Genomic DNA, 14,264 nt, shown 5'->3' with positions numbered 1-14,264 from the left:
GGGTTTCCTGGATACAGCACACTGATGGGTTTTGGCTTTTTATCCAATTTGCCAGTCTGTGTCTTTTGATTGGGGCATTTAGTCCGTTTACATTTAGGGTTAATATTGTTATGTGTGAATTCGATCCTGTCATTTTGGTGCTAGGTGGCTGTTTTGCCCTTTGGTTGATGCAGATTCTTCATTGTGTTGATGCTCTTTACCTTTTCGTGTGTTTTTGGAGTGGCTGGTACTGGTTGTTCTTTTCTATGTGTAGTGCCTCCTTCAGGAGCTCTTGTAGAGCTGGTCTGGTGGTGATGAACTCTCTGAGTTCTTGCTTGTTCACAAAGGATTTTATTTTTCCTTCACTTATGAAGCTTAGTTTGGCTGGATACGAAATTCTGGGTTGAAAGTTCTTTTCCTTAAGGATGTTGAATATCGGCCCCCACTCTCTTCTTGCCTGTAGGGTTTCTGCTGAGAGATCTGCAGTGAGTCTGATGGGCTTCCCTTTGTGGGTAACCTGACCTTTCTCTCTGGCTGCCCTTAGTATTTTCTCCTTCATTTCAACCCTGGTGAATCTGATGATTATGTGTCTTGGGGTTGCTCTTCTAGAGGAGTATCTTTGTGGTGTTCTCTGTATTTCCTGGACTTGAATCTTGGCCTGCCTTGTTAGGTTGGGGAAGTTTTCCTGGATAATATCCTGAAGAGTATTTTCCAGCTTGGATGCATTCTCTTCGTCACATTCAGGTACACCTATCAAACGTAGATTAGGTCTTTTCACATAGTCCCATATTTCTTGTTGACTTTGTTCATTCCTTTTTACCCTGTTTTCTCTAATCTTGCCTTCTCGTTTTATTTCATTGAGTTGATCTTCGACCTCTGATATCCTTTCTTCTGCTTGGTCAATTCGGCTGTTGAAACTTGTGCATGCTTCACGAAGTTCTCGTGTTGTGTTTTTCAGCTCCATCAATTCGCTCATATTCCTCTCTAAGTTGTCCATTCTTGTTAGCATTTCGTCAAGTCTTTTTTCAAGGTTCTTAGTTTCTTTGCATTGGGTTAGAACATGTTCTTTTAGCTCACGGAAGTTTCTTATTATCCACTTTCTGAAAGCTGATTCTGTCATTTCATCACACTCATTCTCCATCCAGTCTTGTTCCCTTGCTGGTAAGGAGTTGTGATCCCTTGTAGGAGGAGAAGTGTTCTGGTTTTGGGTGTTTTCATCCTTTTTGCGCTGGTTTCTTCCCATCTTTGTGGATTTATCCACCTGTTGACTTTGTAGTTGTTGTCTTTCTGATTTTGGTAATTTTAAGTCTGCTGTGGCAGAACTCATAAACCCCCTGCTCTTCCCCCCAGGTGTTCTGTCCCAGGGAGTTACGGTTTTATGATGTTCCCCTGTGCGGTTGCTGTTTTCCCTGCCCACAAGGTGGCAGCCTAGTCACACTCAGGTTGCAGAGGCTTCGCTAAGCTGCTGTGGGCTCCACCCAGCTTCCGTGTGAACTTCTGGGTGTAGTTAGAACTGCTTCCGCTATGTTGGCCCGCCCCTGTAGTGACGGAGTCTCTGTAGTGGCGGATTGCCTTAGTAGATTGCCCTGGGAACAGCAGGGTGCCTATGGAGAACGCCCCTCCTCCACAGAGCTGGACCGTCCCGGTTTCAGTTGTGTTTCAGGTCTTCTTGCTGGGTAAGAGGGGACACCGTCTCGTCTGATCTGCCTCCGGAGCCGCTGCGTTGGCTAAAGCCGCGGCTCTGAGATTCGTGGTGCTGGCCTGGCTCCCCGTTTCAGCTCCCCTTGCTGGCTTATAGGGGACTCAGACTCTCTCACTTTGTACAGTGAGCCGTTGCCTCAGGGTGCCGGCCCAGCGGCTGCGCCGTTCAAGCCAGCGGCGCCAGCGGCGCTGGCGACCCGTGTGGCTTCTCTGCGTGTGAATCTCCTGGTCTGTGGGCAGTAAAAATCAGTCTGGAAATACGGCGTCCACTCACCCTCTGTGCTTTCTCTCGGAGCTGCATTCCCGAGTTCCTCCTAAGCGGCCATCTTGGATCTCTCTCCCTCTAGTCTAGTATTTTAAACACAACCCAATTATTCATCACATACACTGATATATTATAGATACTTTTAGACATGCAAATTTCAAAATATGATCCAGCCCATATACTCTTTCTACTGTGGAAGATGTGTTTTAGAAACCTGAGGTACTAAAGTAAGAAAGAGAAAGAGAGGAATTCATAATAAAAGAATACAATAGGTAATCTGTGGATTACTGATCTGTGTGTTCTATTTATTTTTTCTTAGCTTTAGGCCTGCTCTTAAGGCTGTTATCTTGGGGCTTCTCTTCTCTTCAACAGGTAATTGGCAAGCCATATGTAGAAGATTGAAACTGGATCCTTGTCTCTCACCAAATACAAAAATTAACTCAAGAGGGATAATAGACTTAAATCTAAGACCTGAAACCATAACAGTTCTAGAAGATAACATCAGAAATACCCTTCTAAACATTGGCTTAGGCAAGAGCCTTCATGACCAAGAACCCAAAAGCAAATGCAACAAATACAAAGATAAACAGATGGGACTTAATTAAACTAAAATCCTTCTGCACAGCAAAAGAAATAACCAGCAGAGTTAACAGAACCACAGAGTGGAAGAAAATCCTCACAACCTATACATCTGACAAAGAACTAATATCCGGAACCTACAGCAAACTCAAACAAATCAGCAAGAAAAAAACAAACAATCCCATCAAAAAGTGGGCTAAGGATATGAATAGACAATTCTCAAAAGAAGATATACAGATGACTAACAAGCATATGGAAAAATGCTCAACATCATTAATTATCAGGGAATGCAAATCAAAACCACAATGCAGTACCACCTCACTCTTGCAAGAATGACCATAATCAAAAAATAATAGATGTTGGCAAGAATGCGGTAAAAAGGGAACACTTTTACACTGTTGGTAGGACTATAAACTAGTATAACCACTATGGAAAACAGTGTGGAGATTCCTTAAAGAACTGAAAGTAGATATACTGTTTGATCCAGCAATCCCACTGCTAGGTATCTACCCAGAGGAAAAGAAGGCATTATATGGAAAAGATACTTGCACACCAATGTTTGTAGCAGCACAATTTGCAATGGCAAAAATACAGAACCAGCCCAATGTCCATAAATCAATGAGTGGATAAAGAGAATGTAGTATACATATATACCACAGAATACTATTCAGCCACAAAAGGGAACAAAATAATGGCATTCACAGCAATCTGGATTGAATTGAAGACTAATATGTCTAACTAAAGTAACTCAGGAATGGAAAACCAAACATCATTCTCACTCATGTAGGCTAAGCTATGAGGACGCAAAGGCATAAGAATGAGACATTGGACTTGGGAGACTCAGGGGAAAGGGTGGGGGTGGCAAGAGATAAAAGACTAAACATTGCGTGTAGTGTAACACTGCTCAGATGATGGCTGCACCACAATCTCAGAAATGACTACTAAAGATCTCAACCATGTAACCATGCACCACCTGCTCCCCAAAAACCTATTTAAATAAAAAAAAAATTTAAAGAACATAAATCTTTCGGTCTACAGTTAGAACAAAAGAGAGAAAATATATCTCTGACTTGGTAACGACAGCAAATTAGATCCGTATGCTCCAATAGTAAGTGGTTAAATCTTCCTCCTACTTCCCCATACACTGTTTTGGAAAATATATGCTTAACATTTCCTAGAACTTAGAAGGTAAAAACAAATATAAAAGCCTTAAATTTCCAAAGCTTTCGTTTTGCACTTTAACATTATTACTTTATGAAACTTTGGTTCTTTCTAAAGGAACTTTTACCTACCTGGCCTTAAAATAAAAATGGTAAAGGAAAAAGTGAGTTGGTTCTACACTCTCTAATAGCTTTCTTTTTTTGATCTGCTTTTAAATTTGTATTTAATTGACTCATTTTATATGTTTTAGTATTGTCAACTGCCATTTTACAAATAGAGAAAAAATAAAAAATAATAATATATTAAAACCTCATCAAACTGATGAAAATAAAGAATTGTTTATATTTTATATTTCACTTACGATTCTAATCCTGCCTGTTCAGTTTCCAAAGGTTGAATTCGTTCCAAGACATGGGAATACTGGACATTGGCTTTCACCCAGGCAGCCAAAGGCGCAGCTGCAGTGCTGGCGCGCTTCGCATTCTGAAAAATCCACGAGAAGTGATCCAACACCCTCACTTAATTTCAAATGAAAGCAAAGTTAATTCTAACACACTTTATTTTGCCATTTATTTATTAGCTTGACTCAAAGAAGTTTTTGGCTTATAGCTAAAATAAAAATACAGTGAACTGCTATTTAGATTAAGAGAAATATACATTAACTCTATTTTCACTTAAAAATAAATTTTTAGAATCACATAGACTCTTTAAAACAAAGATGTTTTATCAACATAATTACTCATTAGTCACATTTCTAATGAATATATGTGTCATCCACAACAATGTTTAAGCATCAATTCTTCTCTATACATGTGATTTATCTTTATTAGATAACAGCAGCTTTAGAACCATTGTAATCGGTGTCAAAGAAGATGCAGATAACATTTTGAATAAGGGATCTAAAAAAAATACCAGAAACATGAACTCTAAATTGTTCACTGAAATTATAAACCACTATCCTAACACAGATATCTGTTGTTATCTGACAAGTACACATGAAAAAATAAAAGCCCACCAGGATAGTTGAAAGCTAAAAAACAAAAAAAGTAAGTCGAGAACATTAACAGCAAATACAAAGCTATTAAAACCACTCAACGTAATAAATCCCCCTTGCTACCTAGATTCTAATTTACCTGATTCTGCTGGTTAATGCTTCCCAAATGTAATACCTATAAGCTTATTTTTTATTTTCAAGTGATCTAAACAATTGGCAATGACAAAGTATCACATTTAAAAAGCAGAATATTATACGGTATGGAAAAGCAAATTTATGGTATGACTTAAAAATTACCTTGGGATCAAAAGATCCTTTATTTTTAAAAAGAAGTTCTTCAACACTCTCTCTTATTTCCTTTGAAATATTTCGGGCATCAAAGGTGGCTATGTCTTCTCTTACACCTCTTTTTGCAAGGAAACTAAAATTAAAGCATATTTCCTTAAATAAGGCTAAATAAAATTTGCTGTTTCTGAAAAAAAACTCAATTTAACAAAATGCTGCATGCAATAATTTTATCCATTAGTTAACAGAAAATACGGTACTAAAACCTTTAAGCTTCTAATGTATTATCTTTATTTTTGTTAAGTTTATTTTGAGACAGAGTCTCGCTCTGTCACCCAGGCTGGAGTGTCGTGGTACAATCTCAGTTCACTGCAACCTCCGCCTCCTTGATACAAGCAATCCTCCCACCTTAGCCTCCCATGTAGCTGGGACCACAGGCATCTGCCACTACACCTGGCTAATTTTTTTGTGTTTTTGGTAGAGATGGGGTTTCACTATGTTGCCCAGGCTGTTCTCAAACTCCTGGCCTAAAGTGCCTTGGCCTCCCAAAGTACTGGGATTACAGGCATGCCCAGATGTATTATCAACTTTCTGTAGACAACAAAAACTCTGGAAAGAGATATGACAGTCTTTCTACTGCTTTGTGAATAAACTAGAACAAGAAGTGATATGAAAGAATCACAATCTTGTTCTACTCAAAACCATATTTGTGAACTATTAGGTACTCATATGTTGTAGGATATGCAAGAAAATTTTCTCACCCCTTTTAAGGAAATTTAAAGTACTCTCTCAATCCATCTCCTCCTCCATCTCCAAATATAAAAGAAACTCTTTACTATCAACCCAAATACTAATAAGAAACTTAGTATTAGTACAAACCATAACACCACTATTATAACATGAAATCTGAAGCTGAATGGTTTCATATTTTGTTAATACCTTATTCTCTTCTAGTTTGCCACTCCTGTTTATTATTTAAGGGTCTCCCTCTTTCTGTTTCTGTCTCTGCCTCTTTCCCTCCCTCACTGGCCCCTAAAAGTATAAGACTCTTAAGGATAGTGACTGTACTTTCTTCATCAGTAAATCGCAGTGAAATCAGTCCTTTCTACTATGTAGGAAATCAGTCCTCTTTACAAATAATATATTTATTGAGAAATTCTTAAGGATTCTAGGGTATTCCTTTTATCCTCTTGACACTTTTAACAATCACTTATAGAGAAAGGAATATATAGATCTTGATATATGATTACATAGAATACCTTTAAATTTCAAGGCAAAATGTATACCCATGTATTTAGAGGAAATGCATTTTGAAAAACAATATAAGAAATATTTAAAACTGAGAAAGAATGTGTCACTCATTGCTGAAAATGGAAAAATTTACCTTTTCATGCTCACCCAAGATGTATCAAAGATACCCATCAACCTTAAAACTCCTTCAAGAATGTCTCTAATTATATCGGGTGGCATGCGTAGAGAGCGAATTTCTGAAAGTGATTCTGGCTTAATATTTCCAACGGCTAGTTTAGCTTCATTTACTAAAGGCTAAAAGAGAAAAAGGCTATTTTTATTTTCAAATTGTATATTTTTTAAAATCATTAACTCTTTATAAATTATCTTTTATTGTCATTTTATGCAAAATGACTATAGTTACTAATGTCCTCTCTCTTAAAATACCAAAATGCTTTGAATCATACAAGACATAAACAAGGTGTAAAAAATGTTCCAGTTGAGATAGTAAGAGTTCTTGCCACCACAACTGCAATAATATAATTTGGAAAATTTTATTTGTTTTGAGGCAATTTGTCATTTTTAAGAGGCTCTTTATATCTTAAGACTAGCTGACTAATCAACTAGAAAAGAGTGTTAACAGTAAATCTTAATTTATCTAACACATTTTTTTCTTCTGCAATCAAAACCATGTGGTTTATGAAAAACAAAGATTATTTTTAATTACCACCCATTAATTCACTTACTTTTCCTGGCAGGCTTTCCTTCTTATTCTCTTTTACAAGTAGTATTTTGGTTGAAAACCACATTTTATAATACTATGAGAAAACAACTTGAGCTACAAATAATGTTTAAATTCCTACATGTAACTGGTAAGCAAAAATGTAAATGGATTTTAGAATGTTTTTTAACTTACTTGTACTTCTTTCAATTCATCATCAATTTTATTTTTTCTTTCTTCAATTTTAACAACTTCTTCAGCTATTTTGTGCTTTAGCCTTTCGAGTTCTGTTTTTTGCTCACTAGCATCCTATAAGAATATTTAAGTGGCATTCCAATCAATTTTAATGCATATTTAAAAGTATGAAATCTAAAATATAATATTTTAAAATAACATTTTCTATTAAATGTTTTTCTAATATTAGTTTTGAATCTATGACAAGAATGTTTCCAAAATGCCTGGGAACCAATGATTTATTTTACTATATTTTCTATCAGAAAGGTTTCAGTGCTTTAATTTTTTTCTACTTAGCAAAGCAATAAATGCTTTTTATATAAAATTTAAACAAGATGGAAATACATAATTTTCAATGTACAAATTTAATTTGTATTTCCTTGATTATTGATGAGGTTGACATCTTTGCATATATTTGTCAGTCTGAAGTTTTTTTTTCCTCTCTTTTTTTTTGAGACAGGGTCTCACTATGTTGATCAGGCTCCTGGACTCAAGGGATCCCCCTTGAGCTTCCCAAGTAGCTGACATTAAAGGCATGTATCGCCATGCTCAGATCCTGAAATGCATAATTTCTTAAATAATAATAAAACATACTGAACATTTAAACAGCCCAGGCATATCTCATGTATTCCTTCTTTTATTAACCTCCTGTTCCAATTAGAAGGTATCACTATTCTGAGATTGTATAGCATTTAATTTGTACTGTCTTTATGCCATAAACTTAGAATTGCAAGCCTTAGAAGTTAAACAATTTGTTATTTAAGCTATCTCTTCAGACAGTACATTCTACAAAATACCAAACAAATATTTGCTATTTATAATTAAGCAAAATTATTAACTTATGAGATGCATAGTTATTCTCCTGGGTGTCTGCTGGATAATAAAATTAGCTACAGTCTTAGAAGCATCGATTCTCAGAACAGGCAGAGAAAAAAGTAGCACATACTCAATGTATGCTACTAAGGTCACCAGCCTGAGAGTACACAAAGCACACATAGTGCCGAATATTTTCCTTTTATAAACACATAGTAATCAACAGTGTTACCCCTTATGTAGTGTTTACTTTTTTATGTTTCAAATAACTCTTTTATAATAAAAATAATTGACAGATTTTTTTAACAATAAAAATGGCTGGCTTTATTAAGTAGACATTTATATTAATTTTGTTCCAAAATGCCTTGAGAAAAAAATTATGCTAAAGTTTTACAGTATAAAAAGTATATTTACATTTTCTGATGTATTACTTACCAGGTCAGATACTCACTAATTTGATTTCTATTGTAGTTTGGCTGTTTCTATAATTTCTTTCTTTCTTTTTCTTTTTCATTTTTTTTTTTGAGACAAAGTCTTGCTCTGTCACCCAGGCTAGAGTGCAATGGGATAATCTTGACTCACTGCAACCTCTGCATCCTGGGTTCAAGCAATTCTCTGTCTCAGCCTCCCAAGTAGCTGGGATTACAGGGGCCCACTACCACCCCTGGCTAATTTTTTTGTATTTTTAGTAGAGATGGGGTTTAACCATCTTGGCCAGGCTGGTCTTGAACTCCTTACCTAGTGGTCCACCAGCCTCAGCCTCTCAAAGTGCTGGGATTACAGGTGTAATTTCTTACAAAGGAATCATACAGTATACAGTCTTTTGTGTCTGGCTGTTTTCACGTAAGTGTAATGTTTCTAAGATTTATCACATTTTCATTTCCCTTAGCTAAAAATCTGAACGTGGGACTGCTGGTTGATGTACTAAGATATGTTTAACTTTGTGAGACTGTGTCAAACTTCTGAAAAGCAACTGTAGCATTTTTCATTTCCTCCAGCAATTATAAGAGTTCCAGATGCTCCACACAGCCTTGCCATACTAGACTGAGGTGTTCTCAGTCTTTTTATTTTACCCATTCTAGTGGATATGTAGCAGCACATCACTGGGACTTTAGCTTACATTTACTTGATTGAGCATCTTTTCATGTGTTTACTGGCCCTTCATATGTCTTCTTTCATAAATGGTCTGCTCAAATCTTTTGTTCATTGTTAAACTGGATTTTTATTTTACTATTAAGTTGTAGTACTTTTTAAAAATTCTGAATGTAAGTTCTTTACCATATACATGTTCTGTTAATATATTCTCCCAGTCTGTGACTTACCTTTTCATTTCAGAATTTATTTCAAAGAATGGAAGTTTTTATTTAAAATCCAATTTATTAATTTTCTTTTTCTATTTTGATAAGACATCTAAAAAGTCTTCACCTCACCTTAGGTCATAGAGATGTTCTCCTGTGTTTTCCTCTAAAGTTTTATAATTTAATGTTCTAAACATAGATTCATCATCCACGTTATGTAAATTTTTGTGTAAGTTAAAAGGTAAAGGTCCTGGGCTTTTTCTTTCTCTACCTGGATATCTAATATCCAGTACCACTTTTTAAAAAGACTATCTTTCCCCATATAATTGCCATTTTTTTGTAAAATCAACTAACCACGTTCCAATGATCTCTATGCCTAATATTACACTAATATCACACTGCCTTATGATTACTGAAAAGTGAGTCTTGAAATCATAAGTCCCACAACTTTGTTATTTTTAAGATTTTTCAGGCCATTTACTTTTTAATTGCGATATATACATTAGTCTGGTGAATATTAAAGTTAATTTTAATAAGAGGCATTAGACTAGTGCATAGTTGACTAGGTAACAATCACTAACATGGAGATGGGGAAACAAATTTGAAGCTTAGTCAGGGAGGTAAAACTGACAAAATTTAATGACATTACATTAAGGGATAAGGTAACAAAATTCTAAGTATAATACAATTTATAAGTACTGTCTTAAATAATTAGTGTATATTATAGTACGATAACTTGAGGAAAGAAATACAGTAAAGAAAACTCGAAAGTTCAGTTTTGAACGTGTTTCAAATTGTACTGCCCAAGAGACTTCCAAGAAGACATGTTTAACAGATAACATAATTTTTCTTTTGAGAGAGAGAATCTTGCTCTGTCACCCAGGCTGGAGAGCAGTGACATGATTTGAGCTCACTGCAATCTCTGCCTCTCAAACTGAAGCAATCCCCCCATCTCAGCCTCCTGAATAGCTGAAAATACAGGCACGTGCCACCACACTCGGCTAATTTTTCAATTTTTTGTAGAGATAAGGTCTCACTATATTGCCCAGGCTGCTCTCAAACTCATGGGGTCAAACAATTCCCCACCTCAGCCCTCCAAAGAGCTAGGATTACGGGCGTGAGCCACCATGCCCTGTCAGTAATTGAGGAAGTCTGAAGCTCGTAAGAGGAGTTAGGGATAAAGAATAAAAAAAGATGAATCTAAAAACAGTCATATGTTAATAATAAGAGCAATATAATGAACAAGATCATCCTGAGAGAGCATGCAGACAGTAAATACTGAGGCAAACAAGGAACTCAAAGCGTTCAACAAAACAAAGGCAACAGCTCAAAAAATATATAATCAAAATACAAAACATCATGAAAGTACTGACAGAATAAAAACATTTCATAAATCTTGGGAAAACTAAAAGCAAGAAAAACTCTCAAAGCCTAACAGAGAGAATTCTAAGAAAAATAAAAGGAAATACCAACCTAACTGGCAGAGTATAAAGAAATAAAATCAGTTAAATACAGATCCATGCCAATTTAAAATATAAAAAGAGTTTAGATAAATTAGCATATGGTCAACTGAATGTACTAAGTTATGATTCTAAACAATGTGGGAAAATACCATTCCTTTCCATAAAAGCTTAAGGACATAATATCAGTCTGACTCAGTATGAATAAGCAATATTTTTAAAATCCACATAAGTGAAAATGTTATTTTTCACTGACTGACAATCAGGCATAAATGCTCTCCCTATTGTTTCATTTCTGTGGTCATTCTAAACATTACCTGCATTGACACTGTGATCATTTGAAGGGCAGCATCTGCTTCATCTTGCTTAGTTTTAAGTAATACACTTTGTTCTCCAGCTTTTCTGTTCAGTTCATCCACAAGAGCTTTAGCTTCATTTAGTTTAGATACACCAGCCTACATCAATAAAATATTGATTGGCAATATTTTAAAAAAGAAATTTTACATACACACAGTAAATAAAGCCCCATAATAAAGATTCAAGCAAACATGTTAAGTGTGTATACACAAAACAGTAGCAAGTAGACTGGTTTTTTATTATTGCTAATTATAGCAATTTATTTCACATGATACTCATTAAGATGTAGTAAAAAGATTCCACAGAGGTTTTAAAGAAAAATAAATTTTAAAGCATCACAGAGAATGGTTCAACATATGTAAATCAGCTAACATAATACATCACATCAACAGAATCAAAATAGACACAGAAAACACATTCAATAAAATTCAACATACCTTCAAGGCAAGAACACTCAAAAAATTAGGCATTGGAGGAACATACCTCAACATAATAAGGGCCAAAAATGACAAAGCACCTGCTCACAACATACTGAATGGGGAAAAGCTGGAAACCTCTTCTAAGAACTGAACAAGACAAGGAAGCCCACTACTTTCACCACTCCTATTCACCACAGTACCAGAAGTCCAAGCCACAGCAATCAGGCAAAAGAATGAAACAAAAGGCATCCAAATTGGAAAAGAGGAAGTCAAATTGTCCCTCTTTATAGATGGGCATGATTTCATATCTAGAAAAACATAAAGACTCCACCAAAAAACTCTTAGAAGTAATAAGTAAATTCAGTAAAGCTGCAGGATACAAAATCAACACAGAAAAATCAGTAATATTTCTATATGTCAATAATGAACTCACTGAAAAAGAAATTAAGAAGGCAATCCTATTTACAGCAGTTACAAAAGGAAAAAAAAATACCTAGGAATAAAGTTAACAAAGAAGATGAAAGACCTCTACAAGAAAAACTACAACATATTGATTAAAGAAATTGAAGAAGATACCAAAAAAAAAACCGAAAGACATCCCATGCTCATGAATCAGAAGTATTAGCATCGTTGTTGCTGGGCGTAGTGGCTCATGCCTATAATCCCAGCATTTTGGGAGACCAAGGCGGGTGGATCATTTGAGGTCAGGAGTTCCAGACTAGCCTGGCCAACATAACGAAACCCCATCTGTACTGAAAATATAAAAATTAGCTAGGCGTGGTGGCATGCGCCTGTGTCCCCCCTACTTCGGAGGCTGAGACACAAGAATCTCTTGACCCAGGAGTCACAGACTGCAGTGAGCCGAGATCACACCATTGCACTCCAGCCTGGGCAACAGAGCAAGACTCCAACTCAAAAAAAAAAAAAGTAGTATTAGTATTGACAAAATGGCCATACTACTCAAAGCAATCTAGAGATTCAATGCAATACCTATGAAAATACTAATTACATTCTTCACAGAAATTTTTTTAAAAATCCAAAAATTTGTTTGGAACCACAAAAGGGCCTGAATAGCCAAAGCAATCCTAAACAAAAATAGCAAAGCTAGAGACATCACACTACCTGATTCTGAAATATACTACAAAGCTATAGTAACCAAAATGGCATGGTATTGTTACAAAACAGACACACAGACCAATGGAAGAGAATAAAGAACCCAGAAATAAACTCATGTATTTACAGTCCACTGATTTTTTAACAAAGAAACAAGAAAATATATTGGAAAAAGGACACCCTCTTCATTAAATAGTGGTGGGAAAATTGGACATCCCTATGCAAAAGAATGAAACTAGACCTTCCTCTGTCATCATATACAAAAATCAATTCAAAATGGATTAAAGACTTAAACAAAAGACCTGGACCTATAAAACTTCTAGAATAAAACATTGAGGAAATGCTCCAGGTCATTGGTTTAGGCAAAGATTTTATGGTTAAGACCTCAAAAGCATAGGAAACAAAAATGAAAAAAGAAAAATAAGACTGTATTAACAAAAACCTTCTTCACAGCAAAGGAAACAATTAACAGAGTGAAGAAACAACCTGTTAAATGGGAGAAAATATTTGCAAACTCTTCATCTGACAAGAGGCTTAATATGTAGAATATACAAGAAATTCAAACAACTCAACAACAGCAAAGAATTCCATTAAAAAGTAGGCAGAGGATCTGAATAGATTTTTTTTTTTTTAAAGATACACAAATGGCCAACAGGTACATGAAAAAATGTTCAACATCACCAATCATCCTTTGATCATTACACATTCTTGCATGTATCAAAATATCACATGTACCCCATAGATATCAATAAAATTATCAATATCAAAAATTTTAAAAATAAATCCATAAGACTTGAAAAAAATCACAGAAAAGCTAAACAGATAAACACATATTTGATAGTTTAAACATAAGCTTAATTAAAAAACACTTTTTACCCGTTACATTAGGTGGGAGGGAAAATAGCAGGCAAGGGATAACTCAGTAAATCTTTTCTAATTTTAGTCTCACTGATTGGGAAAAAGGACTCAAGAGTCACTCTTTTTTATAGTAGACATGACGTGGTTTTGTCTGTCTAATATTAACTTTTCTTGTAAGAAACTGCCTCACATATGGTTCTGCTGGGCTGTCATTCACTTACCTGTCTGCATTTTGGGTAGGCATTTGACCCTGGCCTGGCCATTATGGTACCCCATCGTACTGTCCAAACAACATACTAACGAACCCAGGAATGTACATGAAAAAAATTCTTTCTCTTCTGTAATGTTTTTATCACTTAACAAATCAGAAGAGTTGGGGAAAGAGTAATGGCAAAATAAGAATGTAACTAATATTTATTGAGTACCCAACATAAAGTACAGGTATCAAACTAGGTTCTTTCCATATAAATTTTATCTAATACACTCACATACAACTACCATTGACCTAATTAAGCTGCAAATCAGTAAGTTAAAGTAATTTATCCAAAGTACCATAGAGAACTAAATCAGGAAACTAATCCTCAGAAAAGCCTGTATAGTTAGTACCTTAATATAAATGAGAGTGAATCGTTAGAAATGATAAAGATAATAATCTCAATTAAGTTGGAACTTAGTTTACTGCCCTAATAAAGGGAAACTAGACCTTTAGAGAGAAAACGTTCTCTAACAACTTCAGAGGTTGACATTCTAATGTCACATGTAAGTTAAAGTTCTATAATTGGAGAAATATGAAAAGA

At 35.3% G+C, this 14,264-nt stretch overlaps 1 protein-coding gene across 5 annotated transcripts in view; it reads right to left on the bottom strand.

Moving 5' to 3' along the window:
- DYNC2H1 (dynein cytoplasmic 2 heavy chain 1) overlaps positions 1-14,264 on the bottom strand; it is a 376,161-nt gene that overhangs the window by 259,200 nt on the left and 102,697 nt on the right. For all 5 annotated transcript variants that reach the window (XM_064375367.1, XM_064375368.1, XM_064375371.1 and 2 more), the window contains exons 55-59: positions 11,038-11,175; positions 7,111-7,224; positions 6,349-6,509; positions 4,977-5,100; positions 4,047-4,168 (exon numbers count right to left, since the gene is read on the bottom strand). In XM_064375367.1, coding sequence (XP_064231437.1) covers positions 4,047-4,168; positions 4,977-5,100; positions 6,349-6,509; positions 7,111-7,224; positions 11,038-11,175 — 659 coding nt within the window. The remainder of the gene's footprint in view (positions 1-4,046; positions 4,169-4,976; positions 5,101-6,348; positions 6,510-7,110; positions 7,225-11,037; positions 11,176-14,264) is intronic.

Source organism: Aotus nancymaae, unplaced genomic scaffold (genome assembly GCF_030222135.1).
Source record: "Aotus nancymaae isolate 86718 unplaced genomic scaffold, 86718_ANA_hifiasm-v0.15.2.pri h1tg000012l, whole genome shotgun sequence".
NCBI lineage: Eukaryota > Metazoa > Chordata > Mammalia > Primates > Aotidae > Aotus > Aotus nancymaae.
This window is presented reverse-complemented; position numbering and strand designations above follow the sequence as displayed.